At 44.0% G+C, this 24,995-nt stretch overlaps 1 protein-coding gene across 2 annotated transcripts in view; it reads right to left on the bottom strand.

Annotated features, from left to right (window-relative positions):
• The window catches only part of LOC110494319 (rho guanine nucleotide exchange factor 25), an 82,259-nt gene extending 57,927 nt beyond the window's left edge, over positions 1-24,332 (bottom strand). Inside the window, exon 1 of one of the 2 annotated variants that reach the window (XM_036950397.2) lies at positions 23,724-24,332. In XM_036950397.2, the coding sequence (XP_036806292.1) occupies positions 23,724-23,817 (94 nt within the window). In that variant the 5' untranslated portion in view covers positions 23,818-24,332. The remainder of the gene's footprint in view (positions 1-23,723) is intronic. The other variant, XM_036950399.2, reaches the window with a different exon arrangement.
• Between the last annotated feature and the right edge of the window lie 663 nt (positions 24,333-24,995).

Genomic DNA, 24,995 nt, shown 5'->3' with positions numbered 1-24,995 from the left:
CACCCTGAGCAAGGGGCACATCTCCCCAGCACTCTGAACAAACAGCCATCTGGCCTCCTAAGGTCATAATGGAATTTAGATATGATGTTGTTTATTCCCTTTCCCATTTGGTCACGAGGCCACTAAGAGCAGGAACGTCTTTACAGTAGCGTTAGATACTGTAGGTACAGTACGCTGGGTACACTCTGGTAAGTGTCTCATTTGAGAAGCGGCTTTCTCAGAAGCGGTGGCTTTTAGCGGTGATTAGACCTGGTGGTGACGTGCGAATCCTGGGTGAAGCGAGCAACTGGGATCACGGTGTTTGTTTGAGATGCTTACTTTACGTAATCAGCCTTTTTCCTTTCAGTGGAGAGCGTGTTTGTGTGTGTGTTTTGAATGGCGGAATGTTTTAGTACCCTACTCCAGGTGACAACAGAGGGTTCTTAAATCCACCTTGACACACCTATCCAATAAGTTCATCTATACATTCATATGAAGAATGCCACTGTCAACTCCAGTGCAATGCATCAAATGATTGCTCTTTAATATTATATATGTGGTGTCTTAAAGATTATATACGGCTGTCATGGTGTTCTTTGGCTTGCAAGCCTCCCCCTTTTTCCTCCAAACATAATGAGGGTCATTATGGCCAAACAGTTCTATTTTTGTTTCATCGGACCAGAGGATATTTCTCCAAAAAGTATGATCTTTGTCCCCATGCGCAGTTGCAAACCTTTAATATGGCGGTTTTGGAGCAGTGGCTTCTTCCTTGCTGAGCAGCCTTTCAGGTTATGTCAATATAGGACTCGTTTAACTGTGGATATAGATACTTTTGTACCTGTTTCCTCCAGCATCTTCACAAGGTCCTTTGCAGTTGTACTAGGATTGATTTTCACTTTTCGCACCAAAGTATGTTAATCTCTAGGTGGTACGTGGTACCTTCAGACTTTTGGAAATTGCTCCCAAGGATGAACCAGACTTGTAGAGGCCTATCATTTATTTTCGGAAGTCTTGGCTAATTTCTTTAGATTTTTCCATGATGTCAAGCAAAGAGGCACTGAGTTTGAAGGTAGGCCTTGAAATACATCCACAATTGGAGGTACACCTCCAATTGACTCAAATGATGTCAATTATCTTATCAGAAGCTTCTAAAGCTATGACATCAATTTCTGGAATTTTCCAAGCTGTTTAAAGCCACAGTCAATTTAGTGTATGTAAACTTCTGACCCACTGGAATTGTGATACAGTGAATTATAAGTGAAATAATCTGTCTGTAAACAATTGTTGGAAAAAATTATTTGTGTCATGCACAAAGTAGATGTCCTAACCGACTTGCCAAAACTATAGTTTGTTAACAAGAAATTTGTGGAGTGGTTGAAAAGCGAGTTTTAATGATTCCAACCTAAGTGTATGTAAACGTTCGACTTCAACTGTACACATGTAAGGTGACTAGGCATCAGGATATATGGTAAACAGTACTGAAGCAGCAGCGGAAATGATGATTGTTTGTGCATGTGTGGAGGGTCAGTATAAATGTGTGTGCATGTTATGAGTGTGTTGGAGTGTCAGTGTGCGTGAGTGTGTAGAGTCCTGGGAGTGTGCTTAGAGACACTGAAGACCTTGAAGCTCTCGACCCGCTCCACTGCAGCCCCGTCAATGTGGATGGGGGCGTGCTAGCCCACTCCTCCCATTTCCTGTAGTCCACAATCAGCTCCTTGGTCTTACTGACGTTGAGAGAGATGTTGTTGTCCAGGCACCACACTGCCAGCTCACTGACCTCCTCCCTGTAGGCTGTCTCATCGTCACCGGTGATCAGGCCTACACCGTTGTGTCATCAGCAAACTTGACGATGGTGTTGGAGTTGTGCGTGGCCATGCAGTCGTGGGTAAACAGGGAGTGCAGGAAGGGACTAAGCACACACCCCTGTGGAGCCGCCATGTTGAGGGTCAGCGTAGCGGACGTGCCTACCATCACCATCTGGGGACGGCCCGACAGTAAGTCCAGGATCCAGTTGCAGAGGGAAGGGTCCAGTCACAGGGTCCTAAGCTTGGTGCTGATCTTGGAGGGGACCATGGTGTTGAACGCTGAGCTGTAGTCAGTGAACAGCATTTTCACATAGGTATTCCTCTTATCTAGGTGGGTGAGGTCAGTGTGGATTGAGATTGCATCATCTACAGCTCTGTTGGAGCGGTATGCAAATTGGACTTGGTCTAGGGTGTCTGGGATGATGGTGGTGATGTGTACCATAACCTTCCTTTTAAAGCACCTCATGATTACAGATGTGAGTGCTACAGGGCGTTAGTCATTGTGGTATGAAGCTTTAGAGTTCTTAGGAACAGGAATGATGATAGTCAGACTGGGACAAAGAGAGGTTGAACATTTCTGTGAATATGCCTGCCAGCTGATCTGCGTATGCTCTGAGAATGCTCCCTGGAATATCGTCTGGCCCGAGGCCTTGCGAGTGTTGACCTGATTAAAGACCTTACTCACGTCGGCCTCGGAGAGTGAGATCACCCAGTCCTCTGGGTCGGTGTGGCCCGCAAGCACGGTACGTGTTGTTATTGTCAAAGCGTGTATAAAATGCATTGAGTTCGTCTGGAATAGAGACATCGTTGGGCAGATCATGGATGTGTCTTCCTCTGCAATCCGTAATAGACTGTAGCCCTTGCCACATGCAGCGGGCATCAGAGCGTGTGGTGTGTGATTCTACCTTATTCCTATATTGTTCTTTTGCTCCTTTTATGACTCTGCTGAGGGCTACTTGTACTTGTTCCTGTCCTCGGCCTTAGCTTCAGGGTTGTCTGAGATAGCCTTGTGTGTGGTAGCCCTGTCCTTTAGTTTAGTGCCAATTTTTGTGTTAATGCAGGGCTTTTGATTGGGGAAGCAGATAACCTTCACTGTGGGGACAATATCAGCGATGCATTTCCTTATGAAGCTGGCGTTGGAGGTGGTTAGCTCGTCTATGTTATCGGTGGAGTCTCAGAACATAATCTCCCCTAGCAAAGCAGTCCTGTAGCATAATCTCTGATTATGATGACCCTTTATCAACAGAGTGAGTCACGGTTATTGCTTCTGCTTGTTAACAGGAAGCAGGAATATGGACTTATGATCTGATTTGTTGAATGGCGGATGAGGGAGGATCTTGTATGCTTGCTTGTGGGTATAGCAACAGTGGTCTAGGACTTTATTGACAATAGTGGTGAAAGAGACGTGTTGATGGAAGTTGAGCATCACATGTCTTAATGATGCAGAATTAAAATTGCCGGTGACAAGAAAGGCAGCCTCCGGATGTAAGTTTTACTGCTTGTTTATAGCCTCGTGCAGTTTGTTAAGTGCCAGCTTGTTATATATCTTGTCCTGAGGTGGAATGTATACAACAGTCACGATAACAACTGAAAACTCCCTCGGGAGGAAGAAGGTTTTGGCTTTTGACCATCAGATATTCCAAGACAGGTGAACAATGAGTAGAGACTACCACTACGCTCGATTCAGCACACCATTAGTTGTTGATGAAGAGGAAAACCCCTCCCCCTCTCGATTTCCCTTACTCTATTGTCCTGTCAGCTCGGCGAATAGAGAGTCCATTGAGTTGGATAGCCATGGGGAGTATCTTGTCCGAAAGACATGTTTCAGAAAAGCAGAGAATATTGCAGTTAATCGAGTCCCATTGGTAGCAAATCTGAGTTCGGAGGTCATCCATATTATGATCAAGTGGCTGTACATTGGCCAATAGACTAGAGGGAAGAGGTGGTCGGTTTTCCCTTTGCCTTAATCTCTCTAGGACTCCCTCTCTCTTGCCTCTAACGCAGGCGTTTCCTCTTGATACCCCGAACATTGGGTTGTAATTACAGAAAGAGCCCAGGGCAGAGGAGTCTAAATTGAAGCCGGAATTGGGGTAAGTAACTGCCAATCTGATGTTAAAAAGTGATCATCGGTTACAAGAAATGATAGGGGATACATTTTGTGAAAGTAAAGTAAAGGAAACACCAAAGTAGATAAGTTGGGTCAGAGGTCGCAAAACAGCAGCCATCCAGTACGGCACCATCTTATTAATATTACAGTATTACAATACGCTAGGTACGCTCTAGTAAGTGTCTCATTCATCAGAAGTGGTGACCTTTAGCGGTGACGTGCGAAGCCTGAGTGAAGCGAGTGACCGGGTTCATGGTGTTTGTTTGAAATGCTTACGTTATGTAATCAGCCTTTTTCAAACAGAGCAACAGCTGGGACGCCATCCGGATCACAACCGGAATGTCATGAAAATGACGTTTCCGGTCAGTGTGTGGGTTTGTGTGTGTCAGAATGTTTCGTACAATACTCCAGGTGTAGACAGAGGAGTCTTAAATTCAACTTGGCACACCTATCCAATACGTTCATCTTACATATGAAGTGCCACTGCCAACTCTAGTGCAACGCATCAAAATATTGCTCTTTAGTATTATACAGTGCCTTCGGAAAGTTATCAGACCCCTTGACTTTTTCCACATTTTGAAACGTTACAGGCTTTTTCAATAAAATGTTTTTATTTTTATCCTCCGCAATCTACACACAATACCCCATAACAACAAAGCAAAAACAGGTTTTTAGAAATGTTTTCAAATGTATTAAACATTTTAAACAGAAATGTCTTATTTACATAATTATTCAGACCCTTTGCTATGCGATTCGAAATTGAGCTCAGGTGCATCTTGTTTCCATTGATCATCCTTGAGATGTTTCTACAACTTGATTGGAGTCCACCTGTGATAAATTCAATTGATTGGACATGATTTGGAAAGGCATACACCTGTTTATATAAGGTCCCACAGTTGACAGTGCACGTCAGAGCAAAAACCAAGCCATGAGGTAGAAAAAATTGTCCGTAGAGCTCTGAGACAGGATTGTGTCAAGAGACAGATCTGGGGAAGGGTACTAAAACAATTCTGTAGCATTGAAGGTTTCCAAGAACACAGTGGCCTCCATCATTTTTAAATGGAAGAAGTTTGCAACCACCAAGACTCTTCATGGATCTGGCCGCCAGGTCAAGCTAAGGTGACCAAGAACTCCTCAGTAAAAGGCACATGAAAGCCTGTTTGGAGTTTACCAAAAGGCACCTAAAGACTCTCAGACCATGAGAAACAAGATTCTCTGGTCTGATGAAACCAAGATTGAACCATTTGGCCTGAATGTCAAGTGTCACCTTGCACCATACCTACAGTGAAGCATGGCGGTGGCAGCATCATTCTGTGGGGGTGTTTTTCAGCGGCAGGGACTGGGAGACTAGTCAGGATCAAGGTAAAGATGAACTGAGAAAGTACAGAGATCCTTGATGAAAACCTGCGCCAGAGGGCTCAGGACCTCAGATTGGGGCGAAAGTTCACATTTCAACAGGACAACCACCCTAAGCACACAGCCAAGACAATGCAGGAGTGGCTTCGGGACAAGTCTCTGAATGTACAAGAGTGGCCCAGCCAGACCTCGAACCTGATCGAACATCTATGCAGAAACATGAAAAAAGCTGTGCAGCAATGCTCCCCATCCAACCTGACAGAGCTTAAGAGGATCTGCAGAGAAGAATGGGAGAAACTCTCCAAATACAGGTGTGCCGAGCTAGTAGCGTCATACCCAAGAAGACTCGAGGCTGTAATCGCTGCCAAAGGTGCTTGAACAAGGTACTGAGTAAACGGTATGAATACTTATGTAAATGTAATTCCATATTTTTTATTTTCATAAATTAGCAAACATTTTCTACAAAACAGTTTTTTCTTTGTCATTATGGGGTATTGTGTGTAGATTGATGAGGGGGAGAAAACTATTTTATAAATTTTAGAATAAGGCTGTAACGTAACAAAATGTGGAAAAAGTCAAGGGGTCTTTCTATATACTTTCTGTATATGTGGTGTTTGTACACTCGGTGTACAAAACATATTGAGTTGCACCCCCCTTTGCCCTCAGAACAGCCTCAATTCATTAGGGCAGGGACTATACAAGGTGTTGAAAGCATTCCACCAGGCCCATGTTGACTCCAATGCTTCCCACAGTTGTGTCAAGTTGGTCTGATGTCTTTTGTGTGGTGGTCAGTCTTGATACACATGGGAAACTGGTTAGTGTGAAAAACCAAGCAGCGTTGCATTTCTTGACACACTCAAATTGGTGCACCTGGCACCTACTAACATACCCCATTCAAAGGCACTTAAATCTTTTGTCTTGCCAGTTCACCCTAAAGTGTCACACCCTGATCTGTTTCACCTGTCTTTGTGCTTGACTCCACCCCCTCCTCAGGTGTCACCCATCTGCCCCTTATCCCCTTTGTATTTATACCAGGGTCCTCTGTTTGTCTGTTGCCAGTTCGTCTTGTCAGGTCTTACCAGCCTGTCTTCCTGTTTCTCAAGTTCTGTTTCCTAGTTTTTCCCAGTGCTGACCATTTGCCTGCCCTGACCCCGGGCCTGCCTGTCGCCTGTACCTACCTGACTCTGACCTGAATACAAACCTCTGTCTGTCCTCAACCTGCCCTTTGCCCAGTGTTTATAATAAACAATCTGAGAACTGTACTATCCGCCTCCTGTGTCTGTATCTGGGTCATATCCTGAGTCGTGATATAAAGAAAATGAAAAAGTCCAGGCCCTGATCATAAACAGAGGGCATTATTTGGTGTGTGTTAGGAAAGTGTGTCAGAATGTGGTGAAGCAGTGAACACAACATACTGAGTATTGCTTCATCTTGACAATCCATCCAGAGCAGCTGAACCAGGACAGCTCCCCTGGTTCCATCTAACTCACAGCAGAGGCTTTCACACTGAGAACAGCGAGGGAGTGCCAACACAACCACACTTTATCCCCATCATTTCCTTTTTAGTTACTCTGTATCAGGTTTATTTTTACATTTACCGGAAGTGATGAGCTCATACACGCGCACACACACACACACGCACACACACGTAATGGGTAATAAGTCTGAGTTTATGTGCTGCAGTAGTTTAGGAGTCGGAGAGATGCTAAATTCACTGGGAGGGCTCTGTGTGTTTCAAAGCACGTTTTGCAAAACATTTCCATAACATACTCAGTCTTTCTCACTTTGTGTTTATAAACAGATCACTAATTTTTGAGCCGAGGGAAGAGAGGATGGGGAGGAGAGGAGAGAAAGAAAATATTGTGTGTGTGATTAACAAAATGAGTGAGCAATTGGGTTGCTTGAGCAAGTTCGAGGAAAAGTCAGTGGCCTGGATAAGTACAAGTACTGCATAAACATATCACCAGCATTCAATTGAATTGCCAAGAATTTCTTTCAATTGTGACCTATTAAACTGTTAATAGGGGAGACTGGGGTTGGTTGTCTAATGGGTTGGTTTTCAAAGTGCTTATTACTCCCAATCTAGAGGGTTATGTTTAATAATTTTAAGATTAAAATGTGTGAATTACTTGAAAGAACTCATCCACCTGCTCAGTTCCTGTCAGCGTGACAAAATAATGACATGAGTGGAATTTGTGTTTTTCATAGGATAGTATAAACATACACAGTGCCTTCAAAGTATTCAGACCCCTTGACTTTTTCCACATATTGTTACGCTACAGCCTTATTCTGAAATTGATTCAATTGTTTATTTTCCTCATCAATCTACACACTATACACCATAATGACAAAGCAAAAACACGTTTTTAGAAATTTTGAAAAACGTAAATATTACATTTACATAAGTATTCAGACCCTTTACTCAGTACTTTGTTGAAGCACATTTTACAGCCTCGAGTCTGCAGCGATTACAGCCTTGTGTCTTCTTGGGTATGACGCTACTAGCTCGGTATACCTGTATTTGGGGAGTTTCTCCCATTCTTCTCTGCAGATACTGTCAAGCTCTGTCAGGTTGGATGGGGAGCGTTGCTGCATAACTATTTTCAGGTCTCTCCAGAAATGTTAGATCAGGTTTAAGTCCGAGTTCTTGGCTGTGCCACTCAGGGACATTCAGAGACTTGTCGCGAAGCCACTCCTGCATTGTCTTGGCTGTGTGCTGAGGGTGGTTGTCCTGTTGAAAGGTGAACTTTCGCCCAATCTGAGGTCCTGAGCCCTCTGGCACAGGTTTTCATCAAGGATCTCTATTGTACTTTGCTCCATTCATCTTTCCCCCGATCCTGACTAGTCTACCAGTCTCTGCCGCTGAAAAACATGCCCATAGCATGATTCTGCCATACCGTAGGTATGGTGCCAGGTCTCCTCCATATGTGACGCTTGGCATTCAGGCCAAAGAGTTCAATCTTGGTTTCATCAGACCAGAGAATCTTGTTTCTCATTGTCTGAGAGTCTTTAGGTGCCTTTTGGCACACTCCAAGCGGGCTGTCATGTGCCTTTTACAGAGGAGTGGCTTCCGTCTGGCCACTCTACCATAAAGGCCTAATTGTTGGAGTGCTGCAGAGACGGTTGTCATTCTGGAAGGTTCTCCCATCTCCACAGAGGAACTCTAGAGCTCTCTAAGAGTGACCAGTGAGTTCTTGCTCATGTCCCTGACGAGCTCTAGCAAGAGTCTTGGTGGTTCCAAACGTTTTCCACTTCCAATGATGGAGTCCACTCTGTTCTTGGGGACCTTCAATGCTGCAGAGATTTTTGGGTAAACTTCCCCTGATTTGTACTTTGACACAATACTGTCTTGGAGCTCTACAGACAATTCCTTCGACCTTATGGCTTGGTTTTTTCTCTGACATGCACTGTCAACTGTGGGACTTCATACAGACAGGTGTGTGCCTTTCCAAATCATGTCCAATCAATTGAATTTACCACAGGTGGACTCCAATCAAGTTGTAGAAACATCTCAAGGATGATCAGTGGAAACAGGATATACAGTTGAAGTCGGAAGTTTACATACACTTACAGTAGGTTGGAATCATTAAAACTCGCTTTTCAACCACTTCATAAATGTCTTGTTAACAAACTATAGTTTTGGCAAGTCAGGTTAGGACATCTACTTTGTGCATGACACAAGTTATTTTTCCAACAATTGTTTACAGACAGATTATTTCACTTATAATTCACTGTATCACAATTCCAGTGGGTCAGAAGTTTCCATACACTAAGTTGACTGTGCCTTTAAACAGCTTGGAAAATTCCAGAAAATTATGTCATGGCTTTAGAAGCTTCTGATAGGCTATATGACACCATTTGAGTCAATTGGAGGTGTACCTGTGGATGTATTTCAAGGCATATCTTCAAACTCAGTGCCTCTTTGCTTGACATCATGGGAAAATCAAAAGATACCAGCCAAGACCTCAGAAAAAAAATGGTAAACCTCCGCAGGTCTGGTTCAAATCAATCCCAGAACAACAGCAAAGGACCTTGTGAAGATGCTGGAAGGAGTCCTATATCGACATAACCTGAAAGGAAGAAGCCACAGCTCCAAAACCGCCATATTAAAGCCAGACTACGGTTTGCAACTGCACATGGGGACAAATATCATACTTTTTTGAAAAATGTCCTCTGGTCTGATGAAACAAAAATAGAACTGTTTGGCCATAATGACCATCGTTATGTTTGGAGGAAAAAGGGGGGGGGGGGGGGGCTTGCAAGCCGAAGAACACCATCCCAATCGTGAAGCACGGGGGTGGCAGCATCATGTTGTGGGGGTGCTTTGCTGCAGGAGGGACTGGTGCACTTCACAAAATAGATGGCATCGTGAGGGAGGAAAATTATGTGGATATATTGATGCAACATCTCAAAACATCAGTCAGGAAGTTAAATGGACAATGACCCCAAGCATGCTTCCAAAGTTGTGTAAAAATGGCTTAAGGACAACAAAGTAAAGGTATTGGAGTGGCCATCACAAAGCCCTGACCTCAATCCTATAGAAAATGTATGGGCAGAACTGCAAAGCATGTGCGAGCAAGGAGGCCTACAAACCTGTTTCAGTTACACCAGCTCTGTCAGGAGGAATGTGCCAAAATTCACCCAACTTATTGTGGGAAGCTTGTGGAAGGCTACCCGAAACGTTTGACCCAAGTTAAACAATTTAAAGGCAATGCTGCCAAAAACTAATTGAGTGTATGTAAACTTCTGACCCACTGGGAATGTGATGAAAGAAATAAAAGCTAAAATAAATCCTTCTCTCTACTATTATTCTGACATTTCACATTCTTAAAATAATGTAGTGATCCTAACTGACCTAAGACCGGGAGTTTTTACTAGGATTAAATGTCAGGAATTGTGAAAAACTGAGTTTAAATGTATTTGGCTAAGGTGTATGTAAACTTCCGACTTCAACTGTATGTGCCTTCAGGCCACTACTCTACTACCACATATCTACAATTCAAAATCCATGTGTACGTGTATGTAGAGTGCATGTCTTATCATGTTTATGTGCCTGTGTGTGTGTCTCTTCACAGTCCCCGCTGTGTTTTTAAATCTGTTTTTTAAATCTTATTCTACTGCTTGCATCAGTTACCTGATGTGGAATAGAGTTCCATGTAGCCATGGCTCTATGTAGTAATGTGCGTCTCCCATAGTCTGTTCTGGACTTTGGAATTGTGAAGAGAGGTCTGGTTGATGCTGATGCCTGGCCGACGTAAGGCATTAAGCTCTCTAATAGATCAGTGTTATCTTGGTGGTGCAGAAGTGGATCGTATCAGTCAGAAGTCAGATTATAACAGCGATGTAGAATATAGAATGTAGATATTCTAAATACATCTGTGAGACGTCTTGACAATTAGCAAACAATGTCTAAACTGCATCTTCCAGATGCATCATGTATACATCCGTTGGGCAGAGGAATCTGTGCCATCTGGGTTTGTTGCCTCTCTCTCATTTCTTGTCTCACACCCACACATTTCTTTCTATCACACCCACATGCATACACACACATTTCTTTCTATCACACCCACATGCATACACACACATTTCTTTCTATCACACCCACATGCATACACACACATTTCTTTCTATCACACCCACACGCATACACACACATTTCTTTCTATCACACCCACATGCATACACACACATTTCTTTCTATCACACCCACATGCATACACACACATTTCTTTCTATCACACCCACATGCATACACACACATTTATTCAAACTGCCATATGTCGTTCTCAAGGCATTAAATGCTGAATTTTGTTAGGAATATCCTTCCATCAAAAGGCTTCCTAAGACTCTGCATATTATATTGCTTTATTTCCTGTTATAAAAAGGAAAAAGCTACAAGCAAACATTGTGACAACCAACCCCGTACTTTGCAACAAACATTGTGACGACCAACCCCGTACTTTGCAACAAACATTGTGACAACCAACCCCGTACTTTGTGACAACCAACCCCACAATGGGGCTGGTTGTCAAAAGTGGACAGAGTGTGTTTGATGGCTTATAACTCCATGTTGGAATACTATATGAGAATAAAGACAGTCCCCAATTCAACCCAATATCTTTCATTCATTGAAAAGGGTCTTGTAAGATATACTGGTGCTGAGAACTACACATGAGAGTAAAATGTGTGACAAGCAACACTGGTTTCCCCTACAGATTTTTCCATGATGAAAGGAGGGGACTTGATTTCGCCTTATAAGCTGATGACAAAGAGAGAAAATGCAGTGACATCACTGGGCACCCCCCCCCCCCCCCCCCCCCTATTTATGCACACAAATGATTGCATCTCTGACACTGAGGTCACTGACAGACAACAGCTGCTGAACAATGTTCACATTAACACACAGACAGTCACATTACACTTCCTTAGATGAACTGGGAGAAGGGTGGGGGGATAAAGAGAGAGAGGATGAGAGAGTGAGGGAGAGACAGAGAGAAGGGGAAAGAGAGCGAGAGAGAGAGAGCGAGAGAGAGAGAGAGCGAGAGAGAGAGAGCGAGAGAGAGAGAGAGCGAGAGAGAGAGAGAGCGAGAGAGCGAGAGAGAGAGAGAGGGAGAGTGGGGAGGGATAGATATAGTCTTGAGATGACTAACAAACACCAGGGGGTTGGGAAGGGAATAGAGGTCAAGGATCAACAGGAAGACACAGAGGAATAGAAAACTACAAGTACGAGGAGAGTGTCCAAAGAGTGGAGGATGGAAAGACAGAGGAGAGAGAGAGTGGAAAGGGTGGAAAGGGTGGAAAGACAGAGGAGAGAGAGAGTGGAAAGGGTGGAAAGGGTGGAAAGACAGAGGAGAGAGAGAGTGGAAAGGGTGGAAAAACAGAGGAGAGCGAGAGTGGAAAGGGTAGAAAGACAGAGGAGAGAGAGTGGAAAGGGTGGAAAGACAGAGGAGAGAGAGAGTGGAAAGGGGGACAGAAAGCTCCAAGAAGAGACAAATCGGACCCTAACACTCAGCCATGTCAATAACACACACACAAAATCAGAACCAGGCTTACCACGGGACAGAGAGAGAGCTAGGAGGGTGGTGGATAAGAAGACCCCCCCCCCCCTCTCTCTCTCTCTCTCTCTCTCTCTCAGAATATACACACTATAATACCATGGTGATGGTGACCTCACTCAGACAGGGTTATTTTAAAACGCCAGGCAGGCAGTGTTAATTATCACTGTCACATTAACACGAGCATTTTCTCACTGTTTGACAGGCTTTATGATAATTACAGTAGAAAAAATAGGAGCTCATCCAAGAGGAATGGTGGTTGAATACACTGGGGATCTCCATCATGGCCTAGAGATGATGCTGTCCTCCTACATTAACTATTAAATTAGTATATTACGACTCCCTCACGACACAATGCTTGCTAGAGTTATCCCTCTATAGTGTGCACATAAGTTTACAGTGCCTTCTGGAAGTATTCAAACCCCTTGACTCTTTCCACATTTTGCTACCTTACAGCCTTATTCTAAAATGGATTAAATTGTTTTTTTCCCCTCTTTAATCTACACACAACACCCCATAATGTCACAACAAAAACAGGTTTTTAGACATTTTACCAAATGTATCAAATATAAATAACTAAAATATATAAATATAAATATAAATAACTAAAATAATATACAGTGCCTTGCGAAAGTATTCGGCCCCCTTGAACTTTGCGACCTTTTGCCACATTTCAGGCTTCAAACATAAAGATATAAAACTGTATATATAAATATATAAATATAAAACAAGTGGGACACAATCATGAAGTGGAACGACATTTATTGGATATTTCAAACTTTTTTAACAAATCAAAAAATGAAAAATTGGGCGTGCAAAATTATTCAGCCCCTTTACTTTCAGTGCAGCAAACTCTCTCCAGAAGTTCAGTGAGGATCTCTGAATGATCCAATGTTGACCTAAATGACTAATGATGATAAATACAATCCACCTGTGTGTAATCAAGTCTCCGTATAAATGCACCTGACCTGTGATAGTCTCAGAGGTCCGTCAAAAGCGCAGAGAGCATCATGAAGAACAAGGAACACACCAGGCAGGTCCGAGATACTGTTGTGAAGAAGTTTAAAGCCGGATTTGGATACAAAAAGATTTCCCAAGCTTTAAACATCCCAAGGAGCACTGTGCAAGCGATAATATTGAAATGGAAGGAGTATCAGACCACTGCAAATCTACCAAGACCTGGCCGTCCCTCTAAACTTTCAGCTCATACAAGGAGAAGACTGATCAGAGATGCAGCCAAGAGGCCCATGATCACTCTGGATGAACTGCAGAGATCTACAGCTGAGGTGGGAGACTCTGTCCATAGGACAACAATCAGTTGTATATTGCACAAATCTGGCCTTTATGGAAGAGTGGCAAGAAGAAAGCCATTTCTTAAAGATATCTTTAAAAAGTGTTGTTTAAAGTTTGCCACAAGCCACCTGGGAGACACACCAAACATGTGGAAGAAGGTGCTCTGGTCAGATGAAACCAAAATGGAACTTTTTGGCAACAATGCAAAACGTTAGAATGGCCAAGTCAAAGTCCAGACCTGAATCCAATCGAGAATCTGTGGAAAGAACTGAAAACTGCTGTTCACAAATGCTCTCCATCCAACCTCACTGAGCTCGAGCTGTTTTGCAAGGAGGAATGGGAAAAAAATTCAGTCTCTCGATGTGCAAAACTGATAGAGACATACCCCAAGCAACTTACAGCTGTAATCGCAGCAAAAGGTGGCGCTACAAAGTATTAACTTAAGGGGGCTGAATAATTTTGCACGCCCAATTTTTCAGTTTTTGATTTGTTAAAAAAGTTTGAAATATCCAATAAATGTCGTTCCACTTCATGATTGTGTCCCACTTGTTGTTGATTCTTCACAAAAAAATACAGTTTTATATCTTTATGTTTGAAGCCTGAAATGTGGCAAAAGGTCGCAAAGTTCAAGGGGGCCGAATACTTTCGCAAGGCACTGTATATATTTCTGGTTTAAAGTCAAGGCGTCTGAATACTTTCCGAAGGCACTAGACGTCCAGTCCCTGTCCAAATGTCTGTCTGTGTGTGTATTTACACACACCTTCGATTTGCAGTGTCTCTGTCTCTGCAGCATGGACAGAGCTGATCTTTAATCGTCCCCCCCCCCCCAACACACACACACACACTGGGCAATAAGCTCTCTAATAGATCAGTGTTATCTTGGTGGTGCAGAGGTGGATCGTCCCAGTCAGATTATAACAGCCTGGTGTTCTTTACTGCACTACGGCACAGAGCACTTGTTCATATGGCACCTCCCTGCACTTTGATGAATACAAAGGCACCCTATTCCTATGGGTCCTGGTCAAAAGTAATGCACGATATAGGGGATAGGGTTCCATTTGGGACGCAAACCACTTATTTTACAACCTATCACTACCACAATCTAGCCTGTACTGTGAAAGAGACAATTCACTGTCTGTCTGCCGTCTGTCTGTGTTCTCATCATGTGGCTTCCATTACTCTGGATCTATCTCTCCACATGGCTAGCTTAATGCTTTTGATGGCTCATAAACCAAGAGAGACGGCCTTATGATGAGAGCAAAGACAAATCGCCCTCTACACTGACGCTAACTGACACTGGACCAAATGCACTATTGTACTCATCTGGCCCAGTGTGAGAATAATTTAATATCAAATCAAATTCATTTATAAAGCCCTTCTTACATCAGCTGATGTCACAAAGTGCTGTACAGAAACCCAGCCTAAAACCCCAAACAGCAAGCAATGCAGGTGTAGAAACCCAGCCTAAAACCCCAAACAGCAAGCAATGCAGGTGTAGAAACCCAGCCTAAAACCCCAAACAGCAAGCAATGCAGGTGCAGAAGCACGGTGGCTAGGAAAAATCGAATCAAAGTTTATTTGTCATGTGCGCCGAATACAACAGATGCTTACTTACAGGCTCTAACCAATAGTGCAAATAGTCCGGGTAACCATTTGATTACCTGTTCATGAGTCTTATGGCTTGGGGGTAAAAACTGTTCAGAAGCCTTTTTGTCCTAGACTTGGCACTCCGGTACCTCTTGCCATGCGGGAGTTTAGAGAACAGTCTTTGACAATTTCTAGGGCCTTCCTCTGACACCGCCTGGTGTAAAGGTCCTGGATGGCAGGCAGCTTAGTCCCAAATCAAATCAAATTTTAGAAGCTGTTTTTCAGTCTCTCGGTCCCCGCTTTGATGCACCTGTACTGACCTCGCCTTCTGGATGATAGCGGGGTGGACAGGCAGTGGCCCGGATGGTGTAGGTGTCCTGGAGGGCAGCTAGTTTGCCCTCGGTGATGCGCTGTGCAGACCTCACTACCCTCTGGAGAGCCTTACGGTTGTGGGCGGAGCAGTTGCCGTACCAGACGGTGATACAGCCCGACAGGATGCTCTCGATTGTGCATCTGTAAAAGCTTGTGAGTGTTTTTGGTGACAAGCTGAATTTCTTCAGCCTCCTGAGGTTGAAGAGGCGCTGCTGCGCCTTCTTCACCACACTGTCTGTATGGGTGGACCATTTCAGTTTGTTTGTGGTGTGTACCCAGAGGAACTTAAAACTTGCCACCCTCTCCATTACTGTCCCGTCGATGTGGACCCAGTGATGTACTGGGCCTTACGCACCACCCTCTGTAGTGCCTTGCGGTCGGAGGCCGAGCAATTGCCGTACCAGGCAGTGATGCAACCAGTGATGCAACCATGCTCTCGATGTTGCAGTTGTAGAACCTTTTGAGGATCTCAGGACCCATGCCAAATCTTTTTAGTTTCCTGGTGGGGAATAGGCTTTGTCGTGTCCTCTTCACGACTGTCTTGGTGTGTTTGGACCATTCTAGCTTGTTGTTGATGTGGACACCAAGGAACTTGAAGCTCTCAACCTGCTCCACTACAGCCCCATCGATGAGAAGGGGAGCGTGCTCGGTCCTCATTTTTCTGTAGTCCACAATCATCTCCTTAGTCTCGGTTAAGTTGAGGGATAGGTTGTTATTCTGGCATCACCCGGCTAGGTCTCTGACCTCCTCCCTATAGGCTGTCTCATCGTTTTCGGGGATCAGGCCTACCACTGTTGTGTCATCTGCAACTTAATGATGGTGTTGGAGTCGTGCCTGGCCATGCTGTTGTGGGGGAACAGGGAGTACAAGAGGGGACTGAGCATGCACCCTGGGGAGCTCCAGTTTTGAGAATCAGCGTGGCAGATGGGTTGCTACCTACCCTCACCACCTGGGAGCGGCCCGTCAGGAAGTCCCCGATCCAGTTGCAGAGGGAGGTGTTAAGTTCCAGGATCCTTAGCTTAGTGATGAGCTTTGAGGGTACTATGGTGTTGAATGCTGAGCTGTAGTCAATGAATAGCATTCTCACATAAGTGTTCATTTTGTCCAGGTGGGAAAGGGCATTGTGGAGTGCAATAGAGATTGCATCATCTGTGGATCTGTTTGGGCGGGATACAAATTGGAGTGGGTCTAGGGTTTCTGGGATAATGGTGTTGATGTGAGCCATTACCAACCTTTCAAAGCACTTCATGGCTACGGACGTGAGTGCTACGGGTCTGTAGTCATTTACGCAGGTTGCCTTTGTGTTCTTGGGCACAGGGACTATGGTGGTCTGCTTGAACCATGTTGGTACTACAGACCCAATCAGGGACATGTTGAAAATGTCAGTGAAGACACCTGCCAGTTGGTCAGCACATGCCCGGAGCACACGTCCTTGTAATCTGTCTGGCCCCGCAGCCTTGTGTATGTTGACCTGTTTAAAGGTCTTACTCACTCCCTAGAAATATAATTTGTCACACACACAACAATGATAACGTGTACATTTTTTGGGCTGTTGATAAAGTATATATATACAGTTTATCCGGAAAGTATTCAGACCCCTTAACTTTTTCCACATTTTGTTACGTTACAGCCTTATTCTAAAACAGATTAAATTGTTTTTCCCCCCTCGTCACTCTACACACAATACCCCATAAAGACAAAGCAAAAACAGGTTTTAGACACTTTTGCAAATGTATAAAAAAATTAACACTGAAAAATCACATTTACATAAGGATTCGGACCCTTTATTCAGTACTTTGTTGAAGCACCTTTGGCAGCAATTACACCCTCAAGCCTTCTTGGGTATGACGCTACAAGCTTGGCACACCTGTATTTTAGGTGTTTTCTCCCACTCTTCTCTGCAGATACTCTCAAACTCTGTTACTGTAGCTTGGATGGGAGCATTGCTGCACACTTATTTTCAGGTCTCTCCAGAGATGTTAGATCGGGTTCAAGTCCGGGCTCTAGCTAGTTCACTCAAGGACATTCAGAGACTTGTCCCAAAACTACTCCTGCGTTGTCTTGGCTGTGTGCTTAGGGTGGTTGTCCTGTTGGAAGGTGAACATTCGCCCCAGTCTGAGGTCCTGAGCCCTCTGGCACAGGTTTTCATCAAGGATCTCTCTGTACTTCGCTCTGTTCGTCTTTCCCTCAATCCTGACTAGTCTCACAGTCCCTGCTGCTGAAAAACATCCCCACAGCATGGTGGTGCCACCACCATGCTTCACTGTAGGGATGGTACCAGGTTTCCTCCAGACGTGATACTTGGCATTCAGGCCAAAGAGTTCAATCTTGGTTTCATCAGACCAGAGAATCTTGTTTCTTATGGTCTGAGAGTCTTTAGGTGCCTTTTGGCAAACTCCAAGCGGGCTGTCATGTGCCTTTTACTGGCCTGATTGGTGGAGTGCTGCAGAGATGGTTGTCCTTCCAGAAGGTTCTACCATCTCCACACAGGAACTCTGGAGCTCGTCAAAGTGACCATCAGGTTCTTGGTCACCTCCCTGACTAAGGCCCTTTTCCACCGGTTGCTCAGTTTGGCTAGGCGGCCAGCTCTAGGAAGGGTCTTGGTGGTTCCAAACTTCTTCCATTTAAAAATGATGGAGGCTACTGTGTTCTTGGGGACCTTCAATGCTGCAGACATTTTTTGGTAACCTTTCCCCAGATCTGTGCCTTCACATATTCCTGTCTCAGAACTCCATGGACAATTCCTTCAACCTCATGGCTTGGTTTTTTCACTGACATGCACTGTCAACTGTGGGACCTTGTATAGACAGGTGTGTGCCTTTCCAAATCATGTCCAATCAATTGAATTTACCACAGGTGGACTCCAATCAAGTTGTCGAAACATTTCAAGGATGATCAATGGAAACAGGATGCACCTGAGCTCAATTTCAAATCTCATAGGAAAAGGTTTGAATTCTTATGTAAATATATATATATATATATATTTTTATACATTTGCAAACATTTCTGAAAACCTGTTTTTACATCGTCACTATGGGGTATTGTGGGTAAATTGATGAGGAAAATGTGTATTTACTCCATTTTAGAATAAGGGAAAGGGAAAGGGGGGATAATAAGACTGTAATGTAACAAAATATGGAAAAAGTGAAGGTGTCTGAATACTTTCCGAATGCACTGCAGATCATCTCTATACTGACATGTTAAAAGGTTAACACGAGCACCCCAAATAGGTTGTTAGAGCGGCAGTCTGTGTGCATGCATGTATGCATGTGTGTGTATGTGTGTGCTGGTTTTTATTTGAGGATGTGTGCAGGAAGGATGGAGGACTAGACGGATGTAATCCTCAGTCAGCCAGGCAGCAGTTCTGCCTCGAGCCTGAGCACCTTTATATTTAGCCAGCGGTAAATTAGGAAATGAATCAAAACAGCGCTGGCAGAGAGAGAGAGAGAGATTATCTCTACACTGTATAAACACACTTAAACATGTACACACACACACACACAGCCGTGGTTACAAGAGTAATAACATTTGCCTGGTTACTGTATTAGAAATGAATGTGTCTGCTTTGGCAGGGAAGGAGCTCTGTGACATCTTTAACTCATGGAGAGGAGAGCTCTCCTGTACGGCTCCTTTGCCAGGGCAGGATCACAGCACTGCTATACGGTGCCAAAAGCAGAGCTTTGATGACATGAGAGGACCTCTAGTCAAAAAGAGGAGAGAGTATCACACCGGTCAAAGGTCTATGTTCTATTTAAACTCTAGTAAAGTCCACAGCATACTAATAGACCACAGTGGTCAGCAACCTATTATGTTATTTTCCCCAATAACCAACTGTTTGCCGTAAAGATATATGTGCCTCATAACTAGACGGGAGCCACACCACAGAACCTGTAGCCCCAAAGTTAGAGCACATAAGCATTTTTCTATCCACCAGCCATCAGCTCTGGGCTTCTGTGGACAGTCAGAAAATAATTAACATAACATTTCTTCACCACAGCGCCCCATAAATCCTGTTTCTATTCTTGGAAACAGGACATTTTCTTTTTAGAAAAGGATAGCTGCTCAGAGTGTGTGTATGTGTGTGTGTGTGGGGGGGGGGGGGGTTACGTTTTTTGGGGTGAAGGAATGTAGGCAGAGTGACTCTGTGACTCAAGCGTTTCCATGATCCAATGATCCGAGAGCAGCACATTCCGAGACACTGCAGAGTTCCAGATGCGAGCATATCGCTGACTCTGTGTTTGTCTGTTTAGACCCTCCATCACTGAGCAGAGTCACAGCATCTATGTAAACGCTCCATCACTGAGCAGAGTCACAGCATCTATGTAAACGCTCCATCACTGAGCAGAGTCACAGCATCTACGTAAACGCTCCATCACTGAGCAGAGTCACAGCATCTATGTAAACGCTCCATCACTGAGCAGAGTCACAGCATCTATGTAAACGCTCCATCACTGAGCAGAGTCACAGTATTTACGTAAACGCTCCATCCCTGAGCAGAGTCACAGCATCTATGTAAACACTCCATCACTGAGCAGAGTCACAGCATCTATGTAAACGCTCCATCACTGAGCAGAGTCACAGCATCTATGTAAACGCTCCATCACTGAGCAGAGTCACAGCATCTATGTAAACGTTCCATCCCTGATCAGAGTCACAGCATCTATGTAAACGCTCCATCCCTGATCAGAGTCACAGCATCTATGTAAACGCTCCATCCCTGATCAGAGTCACAGCATCTATGTAAACGCTCCATCCCTGACCAGAGTCACAGCATCTATGTAAACGCTCCATCCCTGATCAGAGTCACAGCATCTATGTAAACGCTCCATCCCTGAGCAGAGTCACAGCATCTATGTAAACGCTCCATCACTGAGCAGAGTCACAACATCTATGTAAACGCTCCATCACTGAGCAGAGTCACAGCATCTATGTAAACGCTCCATCACTGAGCAGAGTCACAGCATCTATGTAAACGCTCCATCCCTGATCAGAGTCACAGCATCTATGTAAATGCTCCATCCCTGAGCAGAGTCACAGCATCTATGTAAACGCTCCATCACTGAGCAGAGTCACAGCATCTATGTAAACGCTCCATCCCTGATCAGAGTCACAGCATCTATGTAAACGCTCCATCACTGAGCAGAGTCACAGCATCTATGTAAACGCTCCATCCCTGATCAGAGTCACAGCATCTATGTAAACGCTCCATCCCTGATCAGAGTCACAGCATCTATGTAAACGCTCCATCCCTGATCAGAGTCACAGCATCTATGTAAACGCTCCATCCCTGATCAGAGTCACAGGGCTCTATTTTCGACTGGCTTTAAGGCAGCGCTAGTGTCAAATTTTACATTTTCCATCCCTTGCACCACGGTTGGAAAGGTGTCAGTGACTTTAGGTAGTCTGTTTAGAAACATCTAGTTATTTACTAAAAAGACTGGTTATTGTTTTTATTTATAATTTTGTTTAAAAAATGCATTTTTCACTTTCCTCTGTTGGACCTAACTGTCAAATCGCGGGAATTCGTCAACGGTGCAGAATCCACTTGTAGGCCATTTGACTTTAGTTTGTTTACCTTTCACGTGGCAAACTCACTGCTAGCCATATCAACGGCAATGGTAGGCTATAGCGATATACATTTGGGAGCAGTGAGTGAACATTCCCCCTTTCTCTTTATATTGGATCTTTTTCCAGCTCCTGTGAAAAGTTTGGATGTGGCTTAAACCCTCCATATACCTTGTCTTAATATTATAGGACCACGGGAGGAATTATGTTGCCTGTAACTGTATTTAAACATAGCCTATTTAAAACAAGTTGTTGTTTCGTTTCATAAGAATTTGATTAGAATTGTTCACCATCTTGCTTATTGACAACGTTTGGCAAGTCCATAGCTCAGACATAATGCATTTTTACAGTAGGCCTATATCAGTGTGAATGATATGTTTAATCATATATTTCCATATTGAAACCATGAAATTACTTAGAAAAACGTGGACAGTAAACATATTTAACATATTAAAAAATATATGGAATAGGCCTAGATTTAGTTTCTGTAGGCTATTTAACAAACTACTGTAGGCTATAATGAACTAATGCACATAGCATCTATAAACAACTCAGCTACCAGGAAGCATCTCTAAACATCTCAGCTGCCAGGAAAACATTTGAAACAACTCAATTGGCTAGTTCAGCTATCTGTCAAAAAATAGGCAGATTGTAACTTGATCCTACTGCTACGATTGTATAGGTTTATCTAGCCAGCTAGCTAGCATAGTAGCTAGATACTGTAGCTAACGCCACAGATGAAAGGATTAGTTATCCTACTCTTTCCTAACAAGCTATCTGCTTAGCTAGTTTGCTTATTGCATGCATGTCCGGGCACGTACACAAGCCTCACTATTAGTGAATTAACTAAACTAATATTTGTAAAAGGAGATCAATTTCTGAATACTGCACTTTTCTGTTGGAGAATGAGATCGCTTGCTGCTGCTTATTCTCCCAGCTAGATATTCCTCTGCATTCTGCAGTGTTTGTGACTCAGGCGATGAGTGGCGGCTGGCACAACAGCAGCCTTGCTGTGTAGATGGACTATAGGCAAAATCTATAGAGAATTGCTGATAGACTCGAAGTGGCCAAAATCGGCCCGGGATATTATCTCGGCCGATTATTGGTCGTTCTCTACTTAAAACTTGTTTATTAATCAAAACCCAGACCTTTCACACCACCACACCAATCATCCCCACTGTGAAAATAACAAAAATATTTCTGACACACCCTCGGATCCTATAGCTCTATCGCTAGATAGATAGTTAGGTTTGTTAAAATAGAGCCCACAGTGTATATGTAAACCCTACAAAAAAAAGGGGGGGGGGGGTGTCAATGCAAATAGTCTGGGTAGACATTTGGTTAACTATTCAGCAGTCTTATGGCTTGGGGGTAGAAGCTGTTAACGAGCCTTTTAGACCTAGACTTGGCTCTCCGGTACCGCTTGCCGTGCGGTAGCAGAAAGAACAGTCTATGACTAGGGTGGCTGGAGTCTTTGACAATTTTTAGGGCCTTCCTCTGACACCGCCTGGTATAGAGGTCCTGGATGGCAGGAAGCTGGCCCCAGTAATGTACTGGGCCGTACGCACTACCCTCTGTAGCGCCTTGCGGTCGGATGCAGAGCAGTTGCCATACCAGGCGGTGATGCAACCAGATGGTGCAGCTGTAGAACTTTTTGAGGATCTGGGGACCCATGCCAAATTCTCCTGAGGGGAAATAGGCGTTGTCGTAACCTCTTCACGACTGTCTTGGTGTGTTTGGACCATGATGGTTTGTGGGTGATGTGGACACCAAGAAACTTAAACCCAATAGCTAACTTTATATATAACCTAACTGATATTCTCTCTAACACTATGTCTAAAATGATATATTTTCACACACTGCACAGCTCACAGCATACGACTAGCACTGTGTCTCCTGCAAACACCAGAGTAGAGCAAACACATCCAGGACCCAAATGTGTTTAATTTAATTTCCTTTGGAGGAGTTGGTGTCTGAGCAAAGAGCAAAACATCACTATCAATTCTCCTCTACTGTCTCTGCCCGTAGAGAGAGCAGGAGAGAAGAGTACAAAGGAATGAGGAGACAAGAGTAAGAAGGACAGACAGACTGATACAAAAAGAGAATGAAAGTGTAGGAGAAAGATGGAGTCATAAGAAGAGCGGTATTCAGATTCCATTGGGTTCAGGGGGAAGGTTACGCTCAGAGTTGGTGAGTAAAGTTGAGGCTGTAAGAGGTCCCAAATCAGTAGCAGTGCATCAGTAAAAGTGACACACACCATCTCTGTTTCAATATCTGATCACAGAACAACAGCATGGGACAGTGGAGAAGAGTAAGCTACACTTAATGGTGCCCCTTTACTAGTGTTACCTGGCCTGAAAACAGATTGAATATCAACCAACAAACGATTGAGCTCTGCTGATTCTCTTGCATCATCTGATCTCACTTTTATCACTTTTATCTCTTGCCATCCATCTCGGAGGGAAAAACACAGACTTCACGACTGCACAGACCACCTGACGTATAACTGGGAAAGCAAACTAAACTCCCATCTCATCTGAGACCAGGAAAGTGAAGAGAAGTAGCTAGGTTAAAATGATGGACATAATGTAGAGATGTACCAACCTCGGACACGGGCATAGCAGCAGCCACACATGGCCAGCACTTTTCGGAACAGGTGTTGACATCCGCACCCCCGCTGATGGTGACCCCCCTTCATGCTGATTCACTACCGCTTGTCCCGAAAAGTCCAGGGACGGGCATGGCACAGGACACACACACTCACCCACAAATACACAAACGCATTCCTGTGGTAATCCCCAGAAGAGATCAGTATAAAAAAAATCGAACAATAGGAAAGAAAGCTTGTTCCACTCTCTGTTAAGTCACAAAGCAGGAGGAGGATATCCAAAGACGAGATGTGGAAAAGTGAAAGAGGGAGGGAGAGAGACGTGGAGAAACAATATGCTTTCCACGACTCACTGAGCTCTCTCTGTGGTTAGATAGTGGGCTAACATTCTGTATGTGAGAGAGAGAGAGAGAGAGAGAGAGAGAGAGAGAGAGAGAGAGAGAGAGAGAGAGAGAGAGAGAGAGAGAGAGAGAGAGAGAGAGAGAGAGAGAGAGAGAGAGAGAGAGAGAGAAATATAAGGAGAGAGGGAGGCAGGAAGAGGAGATGGGATGGAGAGAGGAAAGGAAGGTGGAGTCTACAGCTCTGCTCGCTGGCTATTCCAGCATGTAGTTCCCTCCTCCCCTTGTTTTTTCCTCTCTTTTTTATCCTTCCCATTCTCCCTCTCCACACCATACAGGTTTCATTCTCATTTACCCAGGGTCTGCTTCTCTCACCCAGACATTACCTTGGCAGCCCTGCCTCACTCTTTCTCTTCCTATGTCCTCCATTTGTGGAAAGTATCTGTTGTTTATAATACTCATTGTTAATTGGCCTCATGGTATACCTGTTTACTGTATACTTTCTGTTCTCCTTTATTCCTGGTAGTGTTGTTAAGGTCTCAATGTAAGTGCATATATCTCTGCCTAAATGTTTGATTAGAGTATAAGGAATGATACAGTTCAATATTTATAACTGGGTGTATATAAAATGTCTAGTCCAGGGCGACATCTTTGAGGAGGCTCATTTATTTACAGACGCTTGAATGTAAACACGTGCGCATATCAACAGCATTCAGCAGCACACACACATAGGTGCACACACACACACACAAGTTTAACACAGGCATGCACAAACCCTAATACACACAAACAAAGATAACCACATAGTTCACACACTCACAGACACACTAACACATACTTGACTTGAGTGGGAGGGCAACTAAAAAAAGGATGGGAACGACTTGGGCTTTCAGTGACATTTTTTTTGCGCTTTTTTTCTGAGATCCTAAG

Source organism: Oncorhynchus mykiss, chromosome 17, assembly GCF_057628025.1.
Source record: "Oncorhynchus mykiss isolate SJ-2025 chromosome 17, ASM5762802v1, whole genome shotgun sequence".
NCBI lineage: Eukaryota > Metazoa > Chordata > Actinopteri > Salmoniformes > Salmonidae > Oncorhynchus > Oncorhynchus mykiss.
This window is presented reverse-complemented; position numbering and strand designations above follow the sequence as displayed.